At 48.1% G+C, this 25205-nt stretch overlaps 1 protein-coding gene across 1 annotated transcript; it reads right to left on the minus strand.

The window, feature by feature from the left end:
* Positions 1-310: 310 nt before the first annotated feature.
* Positions 311-23623, minus strand: LOC144150199 (2-acylglycerol O-acyltransferase 2-like). Its single transcript, XM_077682048.1, has 5 exons — positions 23284-23623; positions 10081-10388; positions 9290-9470; positions 7364-7563; positions 311-857 (listed from the first exon to the last, which is right to left on the minus strand). Exons 1-5 carry the CDS (start codon positions 23463-23465, stop codon positions 706-708), a joined length of 1023 nt encoding a protein of 340 aa, XP_077538174.1. The 5' UTR covers positions 23466-23623; the 3' UTR covers positions 311-705.
* Between the last annotated feature and the right edge of the window lie 1582 nt (positions 23624-25205).

The following is a 25205-nucleotide window of genomic DNA, read 5'->3' on the forward strand; positions in this document are numbered from 1 at the left end:
CGCTCTCGGCCAGTCCGCACGTGCGCGCAGCAGACAAGTAAGGAAGAGGAACAACGCAGCCTAACGAGCGAAGGATGCTCGCAGGGGGAAACCTACAAAAGCATCCAGTGGCGTTACATTGGAGAATTAAAGACTTCGCGTTGACAACCGATATTAAGTATTTAAACGCCCTCGAAGGTTTTTATCTTCACATTTGTAGGATGTGATGGCGGGAAGACTATGCTCCAAGCAGTCAACGTGTCAACTTATGAAATTATGAAAAGAATGTATGTGCTAAATACATCATCATCTTCCAATATTATCTATATAGAATCTTTTAACCATAAGTGTTGTGATCGGCAAGGTTTAGCGCCACTTCATCTTTGCAGCCACCATGAAATTTTCCAACCGCACGGTCGCTCTCTACCTTGTCGCGCAAGCCCCTCTCGTCCTCAGAGTTGAAAAAAAAAACACTCACCATCTGAATACGGGGGCGAAATTACTGTAATTATCCGCAGATGAACACAACCTTCAAAACGAATATTTGCAGGGGTACGTAGGTAACTGAAATAGAGCTACAAGTTTTTTTTCTTCTGAACGGCGTACAGAAACGTAGATACAGCAGATAAATATTATTTGGGCGTTCTGTAGGGCACCGGCACTGCGCAATGTCCTTGTCTCTGGCGTTCGAGATGGCTGTCGAGCGCGCCGCATTCCTCAAGTTGTTCACACTATACTGAGAGTCCGTTCCTCGTAGCCGCATTGATACTTGTGGTCTTCAAATAGCTCCTTCAAGGCCTCGACGTATTGTGCGTGCAGTCTGTCCACTTCCTCTTCTGTCGGGCTTTCGTTCCTTTCAACGGGGATAGGTTTGCCCACTGAAAGTAGAAAACAAAAACTGGTTGATTCCTCTGTTATAGGAATCGGTAAAACACTAAAGTGAAACGGAGCAAAATCTGCAGCTGAGCATGATTTGCGGGTCGGCGGCTGTCTTGTGGGTGTGCTTGGCGAGCGACGTCCTGCTGGCGGGTCGCTTCGCCAAAAGTGTACGGGCGTCATTTCAGTGACGGATATGACGTCAGTGAAACCTTGCTGTATCCCGGCATAAAACTTTCGTGTTACAATATAAAAACCTAAAACTAACCCTAATTATAACGTACTCTTTAGTACTAAACGTTGCTTCCCCGCAAGAAGACCCCGTCTACAGGGTTGCACCCTTGACAGGCCCACCGCTTCGTTGTACTGGCGTCATTTCCGTGACGGATATGACGTCAGTGAAATCATGGTGTATCCCGGAATAAAACACTTTCGTGTTAAAAAACATATCGACACAACAGCTAAGAACGTGGTCAACACGCAAAAATTACGTCAGTGAGGCAAATCACTAAACCGAGAACGATGTGACCGCAACGACACGCCAGAAACAAGTTGTGAAACCAAACTCTCGTGACTAAAGAAACCAGATGCTTGGGAGTATCGCCGTCGACAGCTATTGGGGAAATAGCAATTGAAGGGTCCGAGTGCTGACACCTAATGCAGTTCGGGCACGGAGCACTAAAACCACAGATGTGTAAGAGCGGGATTTGAATTGGCATGAAAATGGGGAAGTAAACTGGAATAAGTTATGGATGCAGTGATGGGTGGCATAAACTACCTCTTCAGAAAGTCGGAGAGAGGAGATCTTAAACTTGTCTCTTATTTGTTGCAAAACCATGAACCGCAATTTTGTTCTACACATGAGATATTCGAGAACATAGCTGTAACAGATATGCTTATTACGTAGCAAAAGTAACAGGAACTACACTTCGCAATAATGTTGGGCCGAAGTAAGGAAATTTGGAAAGCCCAGTTTTTCTACAGCTGCCACATTGTAGCAACACGGCTTCATGAATGTGGATAGAAAGAATACTTTCCGAGAAAAAAACACTGCACATACAAATTTAAAGCCGTCCAAGTACCCACTCGGGCTGATGTTAACAAAAGAGGATTCAGAACAATTAGTAACAACGCACAATGTGGCAGTGAACACAAAACCAAAACAAGAATGTCCTATTAGCCTCACGCAAAACAATAGCTTCTTTAACATGCGGGAGGGGTCATTTATGATAATAGCGGGACAAACCCCAATCCTTAGACTTACAAATTGCGCTGGTATTTCGTTTCTATGCATGAAAACTGGGAAATCTGCCCTGTCCAGTTTTTGTATTTAAAACTAATATACTGTGTCATACCTCGGCAAAACTAAACGCCACTCACCCAAAAAATATTTTTCTTCACGCACTCGCACTCACATGTCGCCCTCAGCGCTCGCACTCACTCGCGCTAACGCTCACCTCTCGCCGTCGCCCCTCGAACTCAATCTCGCTCACCACTCACTGACTCGCGCTGCTCACATTCGCCACTTGACCTCACCACTCGTGCTCAATCGCACTCACCACTCATCGTCACCACTCGCACGCGAGTGTGCGCAGCAGTCCCTCAATGAGTCGTGACATGGAAAAGTATCACTGAATTACGGCGTCAGAAGTCTTGGTATTCCTAAATCAACACGCCACCACAGGGGGTTAACTTCACGGTGCCTCGTACCAGAAGTGCAGCGACGGCATACTCCTGAAGCTAAGCGCAATCGCGCCATGAACAAACATCACAGCGAGTGGCTCGTGCGACGGAAAGCCAACAGCGAGTAGTGGCGTTCATCGCGGTAAGCCCCGCAGATCGCGCGAGTAACGCGAGTGCATTCGCCACTCGTGAGTAGTGAGTGGGGCTAACCACTCGCAAGGGTTCAGTGCGCTCGCACTCGCGAGTGGTGAGCGGGGCTCACTGCCAGTGGCGCTCGCACTCGCCAGTCCAAAACGATGGCGAGGCTCACTCGCCAATCACTCGTGAGTGGAGAGGGGGGTTGTGGGAGTGCACTCGTGCGTTGGCCTGCCGACTTATGCTATGTGTCCACGAGCAACTATCAAAGGGCATGTACAACTGAGGAGCTTGCCAACAACAAAAGTTAGTCAAGGAAGGCATCCGATAGTAATGCGGGAAGCTCGGACGCCACTCTAGCTGTTTAGGCATGATGACATAACTAGGCTACGTACGTTCCAGGTGTTTGAAGATTAAGAATATAATATATTCAGCGCTTAGGGCGTGTCGGCAATAAATTAAGGATAATTGTATCTTCTAGGGGCCAGGCCCCTTAAAGGGACACTGAAGTCATTTGTAAACAATGCGGGATTACGAGCGCAAACTGTAGTCCGGAGTCCCTGGGCCCTGTTTCGACCACTCTGCGCGTTTACGCGAATTTATTTAGTAGAAAAATCAATTCGAAAATGCTGTCCTCTCTTTACGCTCGCCCATTTTCTGTGGCGTTTTCGTGTGACGTCAGCAGGAGAGGAGCCGACAATTGGCTGCGCTACTGCACGGCTCGCCGACCTTCCGCGACCGAGTCAGTCGGCCCACCGTTTAGTCCGCCGGCCGCCGACGGGTCGTCGCAATTCGTTCGATCAGTTGAAACGAAGCCACAACACGTTTGGGAATGGAAGAATGCGCCTTTCCTTACTTTGTTAGTTTGTACACTGTATCTAGCTCCAAGTCGAGGTCGCTTCACACAAGCGCTGCACAAGCGCGCATGCGACGCTTCGCTGATTGGTACGCCAGTAGGAAAATATAAGGCCTCTTGAAGGGAGGAGAAGAGTGAGCGAAGTCAATATAGGTACTAAGGAAATAAAATCAACTGATATTTTTACCGTACAGCGTAAACCTAGGGTGCGGGAAGCACTTTTTTGCGCTGGGCGAACAAGCACAGCGGTCAGGAGCACGACTACGCATCTACGAACGCTTTCCCGTCTACGAAATGCAATTGCTAGACGTGAGCTATTGTGGAACTCGGGGGACGCTTACTGCACGAGCGCAATACAACAAATAGTCACCTAAGCTGCTTGAAATACTAAAACTAAATAAAAGTGTAAACTGGTTATACATTATATACCTGATATTTTCCATTGCCGCCATCGGCCCCCTGTAGCCTACTCGTCTGGTGCGCTAGGTATGTCACTGCAAGTGTTTTGCCAGTCACAAGTTCGAATCGCCGCGGGTACATGCTTTTTTTTTTTATGAGTTAACTTTTTCGTTTTCCGCCGATGTTTTCTATACTGAGTTCACCTTTTTTTGGGCCGCAACGTTCATTGCTCCACGAACTAGTCCACAGAACTCGCGCAGGCTGGCACTGGCGCGCTAGCGAGTTCTCGTTGGCGTGCTGTTGCCATAAGCACCGACTGCTTGCGGGCAGTGGGCACAGGCCAGAATCAACAGACGCTTGGCCTGGTGCGAACACGCTTTTTACGATACAGGCATGGGCGAGGCAAGCTCCAAATATGGGGGAAAAGCGCATGCATTTGAGCGTCTGCGGGGACGAGGAGGGCGTTCATGCACTGCGTAGGCCTCAGTGAATGCTACGATTCGAAGCCGTCCTGGGAGGCTTATCTTATGCATTTTACAGCCGACAACATGGCAGAAGCGCGGTACTACGATAACTGGGATATTGAGAATGCCCATCCAACAACGCCATCGAATGTCAAACATGTTTTACAGACCGAAACCGAAACCGAAACTTGTTTGATTGCTAACCTTGGGCATCGTCCAATCACGGCGCCCCCTCCTCACAACGTCACAGCTTAGTTTGTGCGGCCGCCGCAAACCGCGCATGGTAGTTTTTCTTTCGCGCTTTGTAAAATAATTACCGATTTGTCAACCGGATAAACGATGAAAAGTGTGCTAATTTGAGCCAGTCTACACAGTGCAAGCAGAAACGGGAGCTTGACAAATTCACTTCAGTGTCCCTTTAAGGGCTCGGGATGTCGGTGTCTCCTGTCGTCGTCGTTTCATGCAGCCATAGTACTAAAACACCGGGTCACTTGTTTTCCAACGCCTCGCGCTAGAACGTAACGCGCACTAAAAGAACACACCGGGACACTCGTTTTCCAACGCCTCGCTCTAGAACGCTTCGTGTCTCGAAGACACGAGCCTTTACAGCAAGGCTGCATACCTCTGCCCCAACGGTTTCATCTCCGTGGGCAAAAACGCCAAGGCGCCAAGCTACATTTGTACGCTGCATGCTTCGCCCCTTCCCAACTTTCACGTTAGGAGATATATTTCGAGGTTTTTTAGGAAGGGCTGGTAATTTTGTTTCGAGTTTTCAACTCTACTCTGGGTGGCTTGTAACCGCACGCCTTGTAACTGGGTGGCTCGTAACTGGCGCGTTTATACACGTTTATACAATATTGTCAAGGCTAAACTCTGGACTCTAAGTGAAACTTTTTTCTCTTGCAGTTTTTCTGCTTGCGTGTGGTTTGCGAGTGAGCACGCTTTACTGGCACAATCGCAACATTTAGTTTCATTTTAGTCGTGTAAGCACAATGGATGCCATTTTTTAAGAACGCAAAACATTGAGAATACTTGATGGATTTTGGTACGTTAGTTCATATTTTAATGGTTAATTTCTGATGCTGCTTTGCGAGCGTCCTAGAAGAACAATAGGAATGGCGGAACTTTAGGAAGGAAGGGACAAAGGTAAAGTGAAGGCAGGAAGGACAACCAGGCTATGGCCTAGTTTGCTATTCTACACGTGGGAAAGCGGAACAATTGAAAAAATAAAAACAGAAAAAGGAATTGGGAAGGTGAGGACAGAGCGAAAGGAGGTGCATCTAGCATTGCTACGCTATAGTTACGGTACTATAGACGATGACGTCCAGTGAGTTCATAGAGCATAGTGTTACGCTAGTCTTCTGTAGAAGGTCACTGTTTTTAGTAAGCACACGACAGCTTTTATCGCCTTGTGCGTATATAACAGAGAAGGCCAGTGGCCCAGGATTTTCTCCTCAGAGAACGGCCGCCGACAGTCTAGCTTCCGTAAAGTTGAGGACAGCTGCCTTCTTTCCGATGAGGAACGCGGACAGTCGCATAGAACATGACGTATGGTATCCGGTGTGTCACCGACTTCACACGCCTGACTGTCCACCATTCCGTTCTTATTGAAGTAATCATTTGTAAAGGTGACTCCCAGTTATATACGACAATGAACGATTACATCAGACCGTGGGAGGCCTAATGAAAAATGACACTGAAAATGCGGTTCCATGGCATTTATGCAAGCACTCGTGAACTCTTGGGTACTACAGTTGGATATCGTGATCCCCTGGGATCACGATATCCAACTGGAGTAGTTTGCGGAGAGTGCTAACTGCGTCCGCCCGTGATAACGGAATGGATATGGTTTCCGTTTTTGGAGTACCACGCGGGCGGCAGCATCCGAAACTTTCGTTGCCGACAGTGCCGCAGTGACTTGGAAGCCACTGGAAGGCAATGTCATGACCAGGTTGGGCAGCACGGTCGTATAATATTCATCTCGGCCAGCAGGTGTTCTTGCGGTGCACGGCCACGGTCGCTCGATGGAAACAAGGACCTTGTTTCCGTCGAGCGGCCGTGGCACGGCACAGGACACAGTTGACTAGAGCGACTGAGGCGCAGGCTTTGAGTCGCAGATCTCCCATCTTCGGCATGAGGTTTGCTTAATGGTGCGAAGGGCACAACGGATGGCCGTTAGTTCAGCCATGGAAGTGCTGGTATGGGCTATCCTAAATACTGTGGACGTCGAAATTTGTAGCATAACCACTGCACCGGCAGAACTAGATGTTATAGAGCCATGGGTGTAATTATGGGCGCGGACACTATCTCTCGTGTGGATAAATGAGAGCTCGCTGCTGTAGTGCTAGCGCTGGAAAATCTCGCTCCTCCGCATAGCCTGGAATATTAATGCACGCCCGAGGCTCCGTTGTTCACCGAAGTGGTAGCAGAGGCCTCATCGCAGGCGTATAGTTGGATAGCATGCTAGTGATGTGGGCAGCTACAACCTTTGTGAAAGATGCATCGAGGCGTTTAGATGGATATTCGCAAGGTGATGATCAGGCAGTCTTGTTAAGTATCCAATACGGGCCCTGAGTGTATCAGTTGTCCCGTAAGTGGACAAAAGGTGATCACATTCCGCAGCAATGGCTGCACCTGCTGACGTGCACCGTGGTAGGCCAAGGCAAGTTCGTAGAGCCTGGGCTTGTATGCCTTCCAGATCGTGAATATTTATGAGGCGCGTACCGGAAGTACCGGCAGAAAGTTTAATTGCTGATGCTGAATATAGTACGGCCTAAATAATAGACGTGGAAATGCTTGTTTACACAAAGAGTACGCATGTTTTAAGTACTTAGGCTTATATCTGCATTACACTTGCAACCACATCTACTCTGCAAGCATGCATCATTTGTTGCTGCAAAACCCACAGTCGTGTTTTAGAATGTTTGCTTCATACGAGCAAAGTGTTGTATAGAGCACTGCTGATACGTACCAACCGTGACGATTTTCTGCCTGAGCGGTATATATCCCCAGATGTATGGAAAAACACCTCGGCCATAAAAGACCGGAGGAGCGAAGCCAGCTAAGCTCTTTAGCTTTTCTTGCAGCCAACGCAGCCATGATCCTGGCGGGTTCTTGAGCTGGTGGAAGATGTCGGTTTCTCCGAACGAGAAGACGGGAACCAAGTCAGCTCTAGAAGAGACAAACAGTGAAATAAATAGTCCATTTAGGGCAACCGCGAATGTTGTGTCAAGGCCCTAAAATGATGCGCAGTAACATGTGTGCGTCGTTACATAATGGTCCCTTAAATTAGCCGCATAGCAGGTTTATTTGTCACTAAACCATCACCTTCTTACTGAACAGATAATTGTCGGCTCATTACCAGATGCATACACCGATGCGCCGAAATGTCTGCGCGAGTCAGAGACCGGTCCCCCTCATAACAAAGGTACAGCGCCGGCGCAAAAAAAACAAAACTATGCATTCGCAAAACTAACCGGTTATTTTTATGGCGAAAGATTCTGGTGTGTTTTTTTTTTTTTTTCTGAACAACAGCCTGGTGTAACAGTCCTGGATGGGGACGTACACCTTTACAACCAGTCTTCCGTTATTCGGACTCGCGGGCTCTGTTCATACGCCTTCCCATCCCAATAACATTTCATTTCGTTTTCTCGTCTCAATTCCCCGAGTAGAGGAGCTGGCCAAGATGCACAGCTCGGCCCCTTTCGAGTCTCGCCTCATTAAAGTTGTTTCTCTGAACTGCACACTGCCTCGAAACTTAAAGCCGAAGTCAATTAGACATGATATTTTACATTCGTACAATCTGCCATTTCGACATAACGCCAAAAAGTCGACCGAAATAAAAATGAATACGGCAGAACATTTTAGTAGTGTCCTCGTGAGATTTAATTTTCTACATACCTTAACCAAATCTGAATATCAGTCATGGCTTCATACCACCATAAGTGCTGCGTATTGGTAATCATTGTGGGGTTTAGCGCGCCGAAACTGCAGTTGATGAGGCGCACATTAGCGGAGGGCTCAGGATTAATTTTCAGGATTAATTTTAAGGATTAACGTGGGCCAAAATCTCGAATCCACGGGCGCTTTTGCTTTCCGCCTACACCAGAACAGCAGCCTTCGCGGACGGGAATCGAACCCGCATCCTTGGGCTAAGTAGTATAACGCTTTAGCCCCTGAGCCACAGCGGCGGTTCCGTCCTACATATTGCCCGCTGGGAAAAAGCTGCTACGTGCTTGAAAATTTCTGTTCTTTGAACCTTTTAAAATGGTCTTCGGTATAAAAACCGCCTTAGAAACCGTTCAAAGCGTTCTAAACATAAATATTTTGTTATGGGTCTTTTTCTGCACATACGCCTTCTTAAGTTAAGCGTTAGCACTTTTAGGCGACTGACCCCAGAAACCTGTACGCCCGTCCGAAAGGCGAGACATGATGTGCTCCATATAGGAGCGCACGCCTCATCTGTAGTGTTCAATGGGTCTTTTTATTGGCAACTATTGTCCTGTAATTAAATGCATCAGACACAAGGTTTTTCAGTACAAAGGTATACGTATACGTATACGTGGATAAACCCCTGAATGGAATGTTTCACACTGACAGTTGAGATGTGCGAGTTTCTATATTTTTCCCCATCTGATTGACTACTCAAAGTTCGGGTTTGACGTTCGAAATCTCAAACACTCCGTAAGAGCACGACAGCAGTCCTGCACAAACGTGTAAGTCAGAGCCTATTGGGAGAAGATTGCTAACCTCCAGTAACTCTCCTTGTGTTATCTGTTTGTCCTCGCTGTGCACCATTTGTTCCACTGGTTTGTTCATTCAAGCAATCAACCTTGCAGTTAGAGTAAAGGTTGTAGCCCGTCATGGCCCACTGGTGCTGGCGGCGTGGCTCCCTCACCCGCAAATGATGGCATTCCGGACGAAACCTTTCCTCTTCATGAGGGTGAGGGTGATGACGGGGCTGTTTCTGTGGGCGTCCAGAGATTCCTGGGCTCCTCCAACTGCTATAAGGACGGCATGGCCCGTCCCCTGCTTTGTGAGGATGTACTGGAGGCTCTCTCTGTCTGCCGAGCACATGCCTGCAACGCAAGCGCCGACATCATATCACAGACCTCTGTGAGGAGGTAATCTCTGTAAAGGAAACTTGATCCTAGTAAAAGCCAAGTTTTTGTAAAATTGCCATGACTTGCCCGACGTATGAACTGTTTGCCCGTGTAACGCTTTCGTCTAACTTGTCCTCTGGAAGCCAAGGTTGCCAAGCTCACAGATGAAAATTTCAATTGAAGATCAAACCTTTCTTAGAGCGATTTGCTAACGTTAGCTCTAATGCTTTCACAGCAACTTGACCAGCGTCACTAGCATCGAATATGTACACGTATGTGTATCTGCTGCTTGCAACGTATGTTGTATGATCAAATTACATTAGAAGAAACCTGGTGTACTGAGTAACGGGTTGACTTTAAAGAATAAGCCCTTCCGTGGAATTCAACACAATCCCCTAACTCTAACCTGTATACCAGTGACAAAACAAAGAATACAATGCTTACAATATATTTTTGACGAGCGTGTAAGGCTAGCGTGCACGAAAAAGCTTTCCTACAGAGATACCGATGTTTGCATATCCACCCAAATTATACAAGACGCATCCTACAAACACAACATTTAAAATAAATGAACTGTTTCACCTACCGTACGAGAGCAGGAAGTCCCTGTGAAAGGGAAACCTGAAGTTCAGGTTCAGCGACAGGGCACAGAGGCGTATCCTTGGGGACAGGACGCTCCCGTAGTTGGTTGTGGGCACGAAGTTGGAGAAGGCACCCAAGCACATGATGCCGTGAGGGTGGTATCCCAAGATGTAGTTCTTGAAAGGATCGAGGTCAGCTGTTTTGATCAACCGGGCCGGGAAGTAGTCCCGCGCGTACTTCCACAGCCACCAACCACGGACCCAGCGGCTAGGACGTCCTCCGAGTTTGGGTGTGTTCCAGTCGTAGACGCACCTGTTCACGTAAAGCAAATCATGGACTCCACTATGTCACAACCGTATTTTCAGCTTGCTGCGAAAGATTACCACTTAGTTGACAAGATATCGCGATGGGCGTCCTGCCATAAAGCCCAAACTTGGCAAGAAACTTTTGGCGTGCTGGCTCATCGGTCAGGTAGAAAACAGCGCAGTTACCGCAGAGGACGAGGCAAAGACCGCAGGAGAAGCCCGCTGGTCCTGCAGACTCCTCTTCCTCAGCCGTAACTTCGCCGCTCTTTGATGGCAACTAAATTCCAAAACGGCCTGGAGCATACGTGATCTAAGCGCACATTGAAGGAAGTCGGGGGCTCTAAGTCCGCCTCGCCGTAGAGAGAGAGAGAGAGAGAGAAGAGAAAGAGAAAGAGAAAGAGAAAGAGAGAGAGAGAGAGAGAGAGAGAGAGAGAGAGAGAGAGAGAGAGAGAGAGAGAGAGAGAGAGAGAGAGAGAGAGAGAGAGAGAGAGAGAGAGCGGAGGCTGATGTATGAACCTCGCCCGGTGAAAGGCATATAGTCCGGGATCCCTTGACAACGACTGGCTGTCCTCACTCGGGTCACCAGATTGAGCGGGGTACCCGGATCTATGGGCATCACAGCCCGAGTGTACCTTCGGAGCGAATGCAATTTCAAGTATATTATTAATGCGAAAGCAGTAGGTACCTCCATAGGCTGAATATTTTGCACCCCTGGGACAGAGGCAGGAGAGAAACTGTCCGCCGAATGGCACGCATTAGCGGACGGCTCGCCGAATAAAAACTAGTCAAGAAATACTTAGACTAAAGCGAACAATTAACAACTAACTAAAGCGACAAACTAACAAACTTAGACTAAAGTGAACAAATGCAATTAGCTCACCCCACTTAGCTCACGGCTAAGTAAACTTGTAGACAACGTTCAATTGAGTTAAAAAGGTATTTCGGTAAACTTGGATCTACGTAAATTTCGATTCAGAGGCCTCCACACCACGATCTAAGCTCACATCCCCAAAACCGTCACAGTTCAGCAAGTCTAGCAAAAGGTTTATAAGTCAGGCTCTGGTCTAGCTAATTAAAAATCGGCCTAGTTAATGCCTTGCGGCTTTAGGCCAAGAAATGCGCGTCAGGGACATGCTTCCAGGCCTACGCGAGTATTTTAAGCAGGCGGACACAGTGGTTGCGATTAAGGGAGCAATCAAGAGCGTTCCCTTTTATGTTCCATTTGCCTGGCGATGCAACCGCGTATATTCATTATGTAATACAGGGCCAAACAAGAAAAAAGACGCAAAAAATGGGACGCTGAGAGGACCCATTCGGTAACCCGGCATTACTGCTTTCTGAATCCGAAGCATAGGCAGTGCGCAAGTGTCCTGGTAATTTTAGTACAATCTCTACAAAACCGTAACAAAGCAGCAGCGTTCTTAAGCGACGATCATGCTAAATCTAAACGCTGGAGAATTCGCACCTAGAGCGAAATGGCCTGCAGGACTGATCTAGCAACACTTTCTTCTTCTCTGATGGTATTTTGAGAGGTAAGTACGTAACTCTTACCAAACTGCATTACCCTTTCTGGACGATCCTGTCGTAGTATCCCTTTGTTATGCTGTACAGAAAGAACATTTATTTATTTATTTATTCATTTCACAATACCTCACAGGCTCCGAAGGGCATTGCGTGAGGGGCGGAAAAAAATAAAACTAATATACACAGCGCAGTACACTGGAATTCCAGCACTTGCTGAGCGTTCATATCAATGTCCAAAGACTCATTTTAATGCGAACGCATTAAATAGGCCGCTGAGCGGTACAGCAAAGTTTAGGCACCTGTGTCGTCCCCCTGCAGTTTCCGGGGATAATTGAAAGAAGTGGTTTTGGGAGAACCAATCAAATGTACATGCAGTTAGATACAGAACTCAGATTTAACATTGAAATACCTAAAAGGGTCCAGCTCTAGTTCTTTCACATGAACTTCAAAAATAAATCGTGTGTTCTTGCTCTCAAAGTCTACGTGCCAGCAAATGTCTTTTAGACCTACTTCAGGGTGATCGAATGCGGTTAGAGATGACATTTCAATAATCGGCCTTTATTTTTTCTTGGGGGTACTTGGCCATGTGACCGCTTTTGTACAGCCTTAATTTGGACAACTAACGGACGCCACACTGGTACGCGCAGGCTTTCCATACTCCTGAAAACCTATGAAATTTAAAATAACGTTTTTACAATTCTAGAATTCTGTCTCCTTCATTTGACAACCTGTGATAATATTCTTGGGGGCAATGCATTAGAATTTCTATGGGCGGCCTGCTTTTGACGGTCGGCTAGCGCTGTTAAGAGTTGCAGAATTACCACTCCGGTGTTGGAATGACTCCAGAGTTATTTTCCCCTGCCAGGACCCCCGGAATAAAACGGCTTCGGGTATTGAAGGAATAGAGCGGAAGTAGCAATGAGCGCCCATTGCCCGTGATGGTATTTTCTAGACCAGCTGTGTCGTTCTTCGGGAGGGACCTGGGCGACTGTACTGCGTAGTCATTCTGGTTCTTGGAACATCACAGCAATTGTAGTTTATCGCTGCTCTCAGGTTCATGCAGGCCTACGCATTCAATTGGCTGATACTTGTCATTTATTTCGAGCGAAGCGACGAGAAATTAGAAGTTGCAGGCGGGTAACTTATTTATAGCTCCCGAAAGCGCGCAAAACCAGTTGTTGCACACACTACTGTCGTGCTCATTGCAAGGGCCATATGCTGTAGTAGCAGTCCTGAGGATTAAAGCGGGCCTGTGGTTCAGGAACCCACACCACGAGCGGAAGCCGCCATGATTCTCCCCGGAAGCTTACACTGCGAATGTTCAATCACAAGAACTTAAAACTCTCCCCGACCGAAGTGTCGAGTCTTTTTGGCGTTCTCTAAAAATGTAACCAAGAGCTCAATGCGCGCCCTTGCCGCTAATTTATGCAAGCTCCCCTGGTACACCATACAGAGTTGCAGCGCTATCTGGAGCCCAGCGCCGACCGTTAACATTCTAATGGCAACAACGGTGCGGGCCTCAAGAATCCAGCAACGGCGCACAATATAGGTTGTATTCACTGGCGGGGCACGCATGCAGACAACCATGTGAGTGCACATCACTAGTTACATCGGGCTCGGCGGGATGGCGGTTTGTCCGTGCTAAGCACATGCATGCATGATGTGTGTTGGATGTTCCGAATTTTACCCCACCGAACGCAAACTAATAACTCGCTCCAATGTGAATGCTATTAATAACCTATCTGTCGACACCACAGCAGAGAATCGGGTTGAAACGAAGCAGACGACGCACGCCGGTGTTCTTTCCATCTCCGGTGTGCGGCCGCCGTGGCACAAGCCTCGCCATGTCCGTGGCGCTACCGCCATGCCCGTGGTCGTTCCCAGTGTTGCCAAGCGAAGGAATTGACAGCTAAACTTCAGTACATATCTATACTAAGAATAAAAACGGTGCCGTTCGCTTTCCCTCTCAATCGACTGCCCCACAGCAGTTCAAAACGCGGGTAGTAAAGAAAGAAAACTGAGTGGACGGCATGACGGCGCCCACCAAACAGTGCCGATGAGCAAGCTTCCATTTCTGTAATGGTGAGTTTTTGAACCTCCATGCTCTGCTGTTGTAATAACCAGCTTGTATATGTCGGTAAATTACGACCGTGTAAAAGTTGCAGACTGCGTTTTTTTAGTTCCGGCTTCGCCATTTCCTAGCCCAGTGGGCGCCCTTCCACGCAAATACAGCAATGAGGAGGCTTTTACAGCTCTCAGCAGTCCAACGCTGTGCTTCGCTTCCATCTGACTGTGCGTCCCTCTCCTCTGCAGCTGTGGCAAACCTATTCGTGAAATCAGATTTGCTTGGTGTCAGTGCACGCAGCGTTCGCACGTGTGAATAAAACTAGGTCATAACAAAGCCCTTCATTCTGGAAAAATTTTCTTTTCGTTCGCATAGGTTCCTCGTTCTCGTAGAAAAATTGTCTCAGCCTATTTGTTTATTTTGCCGGCTAAGCAAAGCAAAGCTGCTAAGGCAAGCGGCGATGGGTTACTCTTTGGGTTGGTTCGAAGTCACTAATTTGAACTGCAAGGGCACGCCACCTCAGTTCGTATTAATTAAAGTTCTAACTGACGAAAATAACAAACAAACGCTGCACGATGAGATTGCGTAGCAGTAGAGCACGTCATTAATTGAACCCTTAAAGAAGTCCGCCACTGAATCCTTCCTTTTATCCTTTAAGGCGAGAGACAGCACTATTGATCAACAAGGGAATGTAGCGAAAGGTCTCTTCTTCAAACTTGAAGAGACAGGCGGCATTCCATGCATCCAGTCATTACTTCAGATCTATGGCGGCAATGGTGCTTCGTCCAACCCCTCATCGGGGTCAATGCAGAGGCAGGTTCTACGCTTCTAACCTCAGAACTCATGCCATCTTTAAGATGGCCCCACCACTTGAACTTGTATCGACGTAGTCCACAAAGGAACTTCTTCCAAACGTCCGCCTTGATGGTTTTACATTGCTTTTACCAGATTTAAATTCTCAGTTTTTCTCTCTGTTCCGGAGGCGGTGCAGCCTCGATTGCGGGTAGCAGGTGCGTTTCTCTGTTCGTGGGCCAGGCCCCAATTTGCCAGCGCGGGGGCATGCAGTTCGAATTCGCGGCGGAGGTCAATGGCGTTCGAATAACGGACTTTTTGGTACATAGTACTTTTGATACATAACGCACTTTTGATATGAGAGCTTGGCCGGAACAAATCGTACAGGTCGAATTATCCATAAATTGGAATTATTGAAGTTCAAATTAACGAGCCTTCACTGTATTATGATTGATTTCAAGGGCATGTAGATGTGATGAGGGTACGTACGACGATATATGTTTTCTAGCTGCAGCTGACGAACGGCGCTGGTGTGGTGATACCCTGAACAGACATCAAAATACCGCGCTATAACCTTTGCAACAAGATATGGCAAGGAGGCAGCAACTAAACCACACACCTCTTTCTGGGCCTGCGCAAAAGGTAGCCATCTGATAGTACGCGATCAATTAAGAAAGGAAAATATATCTGCAAGACGTCCTTTTAAGTTGCTACTACCCCTGGACTGTGCTGACGAGTATTTTAGATTTTTCGCAGTTATCGATTCGCATTATACTCCGAGCACTCAGTTCAAATCGTAGGTTACTCTATACTGATTTCGAGGGACAGTTTCAACGTCGGGAAATTGAATGAATTAAATTGAACTGCTTGGCCACTGAAGTGTGCGAATGGGTTAAGTTCAGACATTCCGACGAATTGAAAGGGAGGGAACTTCGGCAAGTTTTTAATTCCCCGGAAGCTATTTTCAATGGAATGGGTGCTAGTTATGTAACACTGATGTTTCCCGCCACACTCCAGTTTCAGCGCTCTCTCTACCTTTCTCTCTCTAAAACCAAAGCGGGCGCGGATAAAAATTAGCCATGGCTTTGCTCGGCTATGCCAGGGTATACGTAGCGTGAGCTAAGGTTCAGCAATCCAATCCAGTCCAGTCCAGTCCAGTCACTGCTCCTCGCGCATGCGCAGCACGGCTCTCCAGGAGCCACGCGAAGCGGCTATCAAGCGGCTCCGGCGCAGCGTCAGACTTGGCTACTGCGCAACGGAGGCGCACAGCTGGGCACGCGCCGGCGTTAGTGCGTCTGCCGCGGCTATGACGTCACTCCTCTGGAATGCACAGACCCAATTCTGTACACACCCGTGCCCAAATTAAATTTACAATCCAATCTAACACAACACAATCCAATTTAATCCAATCCAAAGCCAATTCAAACCGATCCAATTCCAATTTAATCCAATCTAATGCTCCGCGCGCTTGCGCAGCACGGCTCTTCAAGGTCCAAGCGAAACTGATCAACCTCGGCCAGTGTAGCTGACGCTAGGATAGACTCCTATTTGAAGAAACTGGTGATCGCCGACGAAAGGTTTAGTTAAAAAGGCTAAAAAGATGTTTCGGCTTCCATACGGAAGCTCCTCTGCCACAACGGCTCAGTACCTGCTTTATACGGCCTCCCGAAGGCGCAGTGAACAAGGATTCCGTATGGAAGCCGAAACGTCTTTTTAGCCTTTTTAGCCAAAACCTTTGGTGGGCCATCGCCAGTTTCTTCAACTATGAATCTTTTACCCGACCAGACGAGATTTCGACAAACCTTACATTTCGCTACTACGATACACTCGCCGCAGCGCACGAGGTAGAAACAGTCATTCGTTGACTTCCCGCATTTGACGCTGCTTTCCTCGGCGCCGCGTCCTATCGCTCATTTTGCTTCTCTTTCTGTCACCCTTCGGTTTGCCTTCGTTGCATTTTAACACAGTTTCCGGGCTTATCACTTTCACAGCTCATCAGGGACAACGCGTGCAAGCGCTGCCTGTCCACTTTCTCCCCCCCAGGCGTGTCTCGAATAGGCTTTGCGAGGGAACGTCCCCGCACTTCAGTTCTCTTTCAGGCGCAATCCTAGTCACCCGGACGAGAAATTCGGCATGTTCAGCACTGCGGCGTATGCTTCACCGTGTTTCTAAATAGAACGGGGATGAAATAAAACATGAACCCGGTGATGAATAAAATCGAGAACTAGAGGTGCCCAGATGAGAGCTTTGCACGTGATAATGAAGCCCGTTCCGCTCCCTCGTGATTGCAGCCTTGCTGTGGCGGTTGAGGAAAAGGGAGGAATAAATGGCGAAATAAATGAAAACGGTGAAATTAATTCAAAAACAAATTTGTACGATTTAACGCGCCCACGCTACACCTGGACTGAGGCCCAGGCGCAGTAGAGGACCGGCTGCGGATTAATTTTGACCACCTTTAACGCGTGTGCCGAAATCTCGACACACGAACGTTTCCGCTTTACGCCTCCATCAGTCAAGAGGTCAATGCAGTGGCCACGGTCTAACCGGCGTCCTTGGGCTCGGCAGCACTACGCCGAATGGCAAAATAAATAACTGAGAACACAGAAAATAAACGCCCAAAGTTACGGAACACAAATAAAGCGTTTTGACGACGAAAAGTCATTTTCTTCGTCCACCTCTCCCTCGCACCTCATTAACCCCTCAATTTCGGCAGCAGAGGGGGGACTGGGAGAGGATAACTGACGTTCCTTCCAACCAAGGGCTGTATTCCAAGCAATCACCGGCACTCAAAAAATGAAAAAATTTCGGGAAAACCTCCCTCACTCAGTATTGTGTGGCGGAAAATACGTCCGCTTTGTTGAAAAGATGCTTGCACCCGAGGACATTCCGCAATTTTTTTTTTTCTGGGGAGTATTCAGTGCAGCAGTAAATTGTTTTGAAACGGACAGCGCAGCAGACGGGACGAAACGAGCACGAGAGAGAGAGAGAGAGAGAGAGAGAGAGAGAGAGAGAGAGAGAGAGAGAGAGAGAGAGAGAGAGAGAGAGAGAGAGAGAGAGAGAAACGTTTATTGTCAGAGCATTTATGGTGTCCTTGTAGGAGTGGTTTCCTCTTCACAGTAATCCATGAGCTGTCTTAGCACCGACTGCCCTCTCGGTGAGCAGGAGCTGGTCCGAGAGGCAGGGGCTGGACAGCAGTGTCTCCCACTGCTCTTGAGGATTTGGTATGCGGGGAAGGGGTGGTGGGGGCTTGTTTTTTCTACACTCTAGGATAATATGTCAGTGTACCAGGTTCTTGGCAGTATTTGATTCTGCTGGATATTGGGTTGGGGATATCCGGTGTATTCTAATTGGATGCGGGAAGGTGTTGGTTTGTAGGAGCCTAAGTGTTGTTTCTTGGGATTTCGTGAGGTTTGGGTGAGGTAGCGGGAAAGTCCATTGAGTAAGCTTGTAATGTTATGTTATTTTGTGGTATGTTACAAGTATAGGTTTCTCCCTCAGAGGCCTGGTCGGCAAGTTCTTGGGCCTTTTGGTGTGAAAATTCGTTGCCCTCCTTGGAAGCATATGCAGGCGTCCACACAATCCTTACTTTTCTGTCGGGGAATTTGATTGAAAACATGCGGTGCGTTGCTGGTGCCACCCAGCCCGACCTGAAGCGCCTGCATGCTTCCTGTGAGTCTGTTACGACCACCGTGGCTTCCGTCTGCGTGAAAGCCAGCGCCACAGCTAGCTCTTCCGCTTCTTTGGTCGATGCGGTTATTACGGTGGCGCTGACAAGGAGCTCTGCCTTTGTGGTGACTACCACTGTCTTTGCTCTTCTACCACGGATTGCGGCTGCATCCGTGTAGTCAGTTTCCGGGAGGGTGCCGTATTTATTGTCTAAGGCTTTCGCTCTAGCTTCTCGTTGACCGGCATGGTGAACCTGGTGCATGTTCTCTGGCAGTGGGTTGGATAAGATGTTATGCCGCCACCGCTCAGGAAGCTGCTTGTTCGGCTTCACGTCTGGGGAGCTCCATTCGGTTCGGTTCAACAGTTTTTGGCCGGTTTTCGTCATTTTAAGCCATGCTCTCTGGCTGGAGAGGTGGCCCTCTACGAGCTCGTCTACCATGTTGTGCAGATCCATGCGAAGGAGCCTATTGGCTGACGCGCTCGCGGGGATCCCAAGGGCTTCCTTCGTGGCTCTACGGATAAGGGTGTTAAGTTTTTTCGTATCTGTCTTGGTTAGAGTCATGTAGGGCACAGCGTATGTCAGCCTCGATAGAACAAAGACCTGGATAAGACGGATGGTATCATCTTTCATCCCCCGGTGCCTATTTGTGACTCTACGAATCATACACAACTTGTTGGGTCATTCTGGTGAGGCGCTGGAGCATTATGTCCCACTTTGCATCAGTTTGCACAAAAAGCCAAAGTACCCTGAGTGAGCTGCAGGGCTTAATTGTGTGTCCCTTTAAATTGATTTCGATGCTGTCCTTGCCATTTTAGTGCGACGACGCCGGACCACCAAGAGTTCTGACTTCGGTGAGGAACCCTCCTGTCCCCTTTCCTTTGCGTACTGCTTTACAGCGTCGGCTGCTTGCTGCAGGCAGTCTTGAAGTCTACCGAGTGAGTCAGCGACAGTCCAAATTGCTGTATCTTCGGCGTAGAGCGCGTGGTTTAAATCTGGAATGCTCCCCAGCCTTGCCGGTAGACCCAGGAGCGCGATGTTAAATAGGGGCGGGAAGAGTACCGAGCCTTGGGATGTACAGTCGGGGATTCATTTTGCAGACCACGCGAGCACGTGGCAAGAGCCACCGATGCGCCCGGCGCCAGTTGTCGAGACCGGCGCGGCGAGCATGCGCGTCATGTTTTGCTCGCAAGCACGCCGATTGCGAGGGCTTTGGCCCAAGTGCTCCTCGCGTCCTGATAAACACTTGCGCGCAATGTTTTATTTGTTTCTTTTGTGCTTTATAGTTTATAGACGATGAGACTAGCGGCTTACCAACGGCGTCCCCGAATGAAGCGCGTACGAAGCAGAGTCTCACGGTACCGCGCTACCGACGACGAAATGCCAGCTATATGAATAGCAAACCTTTATTCACCTTGTTTGTTTTGTAATTTTGCCACTGAACATATATTCCAGCTCTCTCTCCGCTGCCCATAAAGTAGGCGATTTGCAATTTTTATAAAAGAAATCCTCTGTTTTATTTGTAATGTCTACTTCCTTAATTAAAAAATGATTGAAAGACATACCCATATGAATTGTCTGTTCGTTCTGCGCGTCGGCATTTTCAAAACGGCACCTCGGGTTCCCATCGAAGAACGCCATACCATTCGCTACTTTTCGCCGTAATATTAATCGCTCCGTACGGCCTTCCGAATGTTTTTGTCACTAATGAACAGGTGTTTACCACTGAAAAACCATCAGCTTGTCCGCCTGTTTCGTTGTTGACCTTGTCCTTCCGCTCCGCTGGGCATCTGCAAGGTAGCCATTTTTTGGTGGAGGCGAAAAGCGAAAATTCTCAAGTGTGTTCGATATTTCGGCGCATGTTACGCATTCCCAAGTAATCAAAATTATTCCGGAGCTTTCAACTACGGCGCGCCTTATCGGCTGTGTAGCATCGCCGTGTTAAAACCTCATAATCAATCAATGCAAGCCGACCTTGAATTGCTCCGGCCTTGGAGCAATTCATCCCCGTAGGCATGAATTCCTCGGCTAACAGCATCTCTTGGCCTATTAGTAAGCCGGCAAATGTGCCTTTGAAAAACAGCTTCTCAAAAGTAGCGAATAATTTTACGGCATTCAATGGGAGCCCGAGGTGGCATTTTTACGAATGCGACGGGCAGAGCGGACAATTTATGTGAGTACGTATTTCTATCATTTTTAAGTAATGAAGTAGGCAGCAAAAACGCCGAAATAATTTCTTTTATATAAATTGCAAATCGCCTACTTTATGGGCAGCGGAGAGCGAGCTAGAATATATGTTCAGTTGCCAAATTACAAAACAAACAAGGTGAATAAAAGTTCGCTATTCATATAGCTGGCATTTCGTCGTCGGTAGCGCGGTACCGTGAGACCTTGCTTCGTACGCGCTTCATTCGGGGACGCCGTTCGCCAGCCGCTAGTCTCATTGTCTATAAACGGTAAAGCACAAAACAAACAAATAAAACATTACGCGCAAGTGTTTATCAGGATGCGAGGAGCATTTGCGCCAAAGCCTTCGCAATCGTCACGTTAGGCCCCAAATGTGCCATAGGGAAGGAAGGAATGCTACAAAGGCGTCGCTATGAGGGGCTTGAGTGACCATTGCAGCACCGCTGCAGGAAGCGAGAAAATCGGCGTGCCTGCGAGTAGAACAGGACGCGCATGCGCGCCGCGCCGGTCTCGACAACAGGCGCCGGGCCTCCAGAGCGCGCATCGGTGGCTTTTGCCACGCGCTCGCGTGGTCTGCAAAATTAAGTCCCCGACTGTACCTCTGCTTCCGAGGGTGATGAGAGCTCAGCTGATATCCCCGATTTTGAGTGTGGCTGTGCGGTCTGAAAGAAAGTCTACAATGTTGTATGTTCTCTTCCCGCATCCGGTATTGTTAAGGTTTCCTAGAATTGCCTCATGCGGCACGGTATAAAAAGCCCCTTGAGGTAGAGCGCTAGTATTGATATCGGGGAGTGTAGAGTGGCGGGGGCGAGGGTTTCTTTTAGCTTAACTAGCACATCCTGGGTTCCGAGATGCTTTCAAAATCCAAACACGGCGTAAAATTGCAGGCCCAACTGGCACAACCGAGCACGAAACAAGCACTTCTGCAAGTGTGTCGCCTGCCCGTTCCGTCCAGTCTGCTGCGCTGGCCCTTTCTTACAAAGATATGTACCAACCAGCTCTAGTTTCAACTCTTCCGAGTAAATATTTGCTTCATGTGCTATTCTTCACCCTTGAAAATGCCTGGAGAGGGCCTTGGAAATCTCCGAATAGCTGAAAAGTTTTGTCTCCGCAAGGCTGTATATTTGGGCCTGTTCACCCGAGCGCGCTGTTACGCAAGCTTGTTAATTAAATAGGGCTTAAAATTCACAGGAGAGGTATTGCTCAGCTTGCGGTCGTGATACTCCGACTTGCGATAAGAGAAATCTCGCTATCAAAGACTGAATGACACGAAAAAAGTTTCAGCTCCCCGCTTGAAAATAAGCGCACGTAATGCCTCCCAAATTTTTAATAATATAGCGAGAGCGACGACCGATCTGCTTGCCAGCGCTTATCACGGTGTGCAGCAGCGAAATAGGCGAGAGTACGCGCATGCGCATAGGGCTATCTGCTGTACGAGTGTCGTCTGCTACGCTGTTGCCTTGAGAGCGGTACACCCCCTGCCACTGAAATTGAACGACTTTGTTCACGAGAAACCGTGGTTATTTGAAGCGCATGCGCATATCAAATAAGCGTTTGATTTTTCTTTCGGATCACTTGCTCCGCACAGCGTGAGGGATGTCACGGAAAAGATAAATACAAGCAGAACAGGGCGGGCTTTTTGGTCGAATGGCCGTGTGACGCTGCGTGATGTAATGCGATAAATAAAAAATCTGAAAAAAAAATAACAGCTTGTCCCTAACGCTGCCTCTGGCGTACGGAAATGTCCTTGCAAGATAAGAAAAACAGGGGTGTGTTGCCCTGGGGAGAACAGCGGAGCAGACGACGTTCCGCCCAGCAGATAGTTCTATGGGCGGGCGCGTACTCTCGCCCATTTCGCCGGTGAACACCGTGATAACGCGCTGACATGCGGATCGGTGATCGCTCCCGCTGTTTTATTAAAGACTTGTGATGCTGCACTTTACATACGCAGCCCAAGCGGCACCGGACAGCCCGCGTGCTTACCAACAGCGAATCGACTCGTGCGAGGAAAGGAAGACGCGCGAAGTTAAAATAAGCAGCCCGGTCGCTTTGTTGGCAGTAGGAGCGCTTTTAAGGATTCAATTTTTCTCGCGAAATACTCAACAGAGCACCATCCAAAGAATACGCAAATATTGCCGCTAGGATGACTATCATTACGCTAAGTTCATTTTCATGTCATAGCTTACAGTAAAGTTGTAAGGGCTGAATTCTCGGCTGCTTTCAGTACATGAGTGCTTACGGAGGGAGTAGGGTTCCAAAAAATGGCGTAACTCTTGCTTTATCCTGACTATCCCAAAATAAATCATATGACAACTGGCCGCTAAGGTGACCAACACTACACCGAGTTCAACCTACTTTTCGTAATAAACTAGTTCACAGTGAAGTCGTCAAGACTGTATTCTGCCATTGCCATCTGCTCTCCGTCACATTGGCCTTTACGGGAGGAAAACGGGCAGCCCTATGTTTGTCCCCCAACATAAAACTGCACGGTCCAAGTTTCGTCGAGCTAACTATAATTAGCTAGAAAGTGTTCGGAACCGCACATTACAGACAAACGTGCATTGTTTCGTGCACTCCTTGGACCGCGTGCCCAGCTTCGCCGGTCGTCCTTTCTCGCAGAGTGCCAGGGCACTAAATTTTCTTGAAACAGAAGAATGCCCGACAACATACCATGCCGCGTACAGCAGGGCCAGCCAGTCGTATCGGGTGCAGAAGAACAGGTAGGCGAACGCGACGCTGCCCAGCAAACCGCCGAAGAGGAACGACGTCGTGACGAAGAACACGGCCAGCGTCTGCAGCGGTCGCTCCAACAGCCGACTCACGGACATCAGCGGCACTCCTAGCACCCGCATGGCGAACAGGGCCCTTCCGCTACGAGCACACGGCGAGCAAAACAGCCACTGCGACGCGAGTGTAACCTAAAATTGGTCCCCGGGACTGAGGTTTCGATAATATTCCTTCTTTCCTTCCTTCCGCTTGAAGAAGCCGCGGGCCGATAAGCGGAATATTTTTCCCTGGACGGCGTTGGATGAACGCTCTTATCGCACTGCGGCGTCGGCCTGCGCTTGGAGCGGACGTCGGGAAACATCTGAGTGCGGATGTATCTACGCTAAAGCAGCAAGGAAAAGAAAAAACAAATTAGAAAAGCAACAAACACTGCAGCGATTGAAAAATGAGAAGTTCTAGAACCCTAGTTTGCGTCGTGCTGTGATTAAGGCACGATGTGCGCTGTGTGCAGCTCAACGGCATTTATATATATATATATATATATATATATATATATATATATATATATATATATATATATATATATATATATATATATATATATATATATATATATATATATATATATATATACAGTCGAACACGGCTATATCGAATTATTGTCTATATCGAACTCATAAATTATCCCCTTGAAAATTCTGTGTAAACGTATAGGAATTCGTACGTTTATATCGAACCGTATTTTTCCCGACATTGCGTATATCGAACGCCGCGCGAGCTGGAACGTGCTCTTCGGCGGTCGCTGCACCCCCGATTGAGGTTGAGTAGGATGACGAGGAATGCGCGGGCATGGCGAAGACTGGCTCGCGGAACTAATCCCCCCTACCGGAACGAATTTGCGCTTACCCAGTCGGGCCCCGCTACCGCCCGCCGTAGCGTTAGCGGACGGAGCCTGGTATGCTAAATCTCTCTAGGCACACAAGCCCGAAGGCTCGGAAAATATGACAATGCGAGGTAGGGATGCCCCGACTGCACACGTCCTTTTTTGTTTTGCGGCTGGGTACGTTCCCCGGCTTGCCGAAAAAGGTTTTTTTCTTCCCTCTCTCTGGGTCTGTCTTCCCCCGATATCGTCTCGGGAAAGGGAAGAGGGAGCGAAGGCGCTGGCGGCCTCCTTCTTTTGCATTTTGCTACTGTTGCTGCTGTTTGGCGAGTTGTCTCGCACCTTTCGGAGATCACTGTTTCTCTCGGAGATGACCATCGCGAGCGCTTTGTTGGATGGAGTCCGTTCAGAGAGCCTTGGAATTGTTACGTTCAAAGTTCTTGTGGTACGTGCGCGCTGTTCTTCTTTTGCGTGCGTGTTGTGCGTGGTGTGCGAAGGCGCAATTTTCTAGTTGTGCAGCCTCGAGAAGATCGAGACCAGCGTGTTTATTTTATTTCCAGGACGAAGAAGCAGGCCAAGATCAGCGATTTTTTTTTCACGGAAATAAAGCGTCCTGTTTGCGTCTTGAGTGCGAAATTAGTTGTCATTCTTGAATGCGACGATCCGTAAGTGATCGTCCGCCATAGGTAAGGTCTCAGAGCCCATATTTTTTATATCGAATTTTTCATATATCGAACTATTTCGCGATCCCCTTGGAGTTCGATATATCCGTGTTCGACTGTATATATATATATATATATATATATATATATATATATATATATATATATATATATATATAGTTAGGAAATGAGGGGCTCGTAAAGGACATACAGAAAGATAGGTCGGCAGTCTACAACGCCAAAGGAGGCATAGGGGTGTTGCTAGGCTTTTTTTTACTACGGTTAGTGAAGTTAACATTTTTTAACTTCAAGGCGTGGGTTCG

This window comes from Haemaphysalis longicornis, unplaced genomic scaffold (assembly GCF_048455015.1).
Source record: "Haemaphysalis longicornis isolate Haplotype H1 unplaced genomic scaffold, Haemaphysalis longicornis Haplotype H1 scaffold_8, whole genome shotgun sequence".
Taxonomy (NCBI): domain Eukaryota; kingdom Metazoa; phylum Arthropoda; class Arachnida; order Ixodida; family Ixodidae; genus Haemaphysalis; species Haemaphysalis longicornis.

What these genes read in the sequence shown, in the direction of transcription:
- LOC144150199 (XM_077682048.1), bottom strand. Translation starts at nt 23,465, where the DNA reads ATGCGGGTGCTAGGAGTGCCGCTGATGTCCGTGAGTCGGCTGTTGGAG. An exon ending in GGACTTCCTGCTCTCGTACG is followed by an intron (nt 9,471 to 10,080) that starts GTAGGTGAAACA and finishes CTTGCGTTGCAG; the next exon opens with GCATGTGCTCGGCAGACAGA. An exon ending in CGGAATGCCATCATTTGCGG is followed by an intron (nt 7,564 to 9,289) that starts GTGAGGGAGCCA and finishes TGTCTCTTCTAG; the next exon opens with AGCTGACTTGGTTCCCGTCT.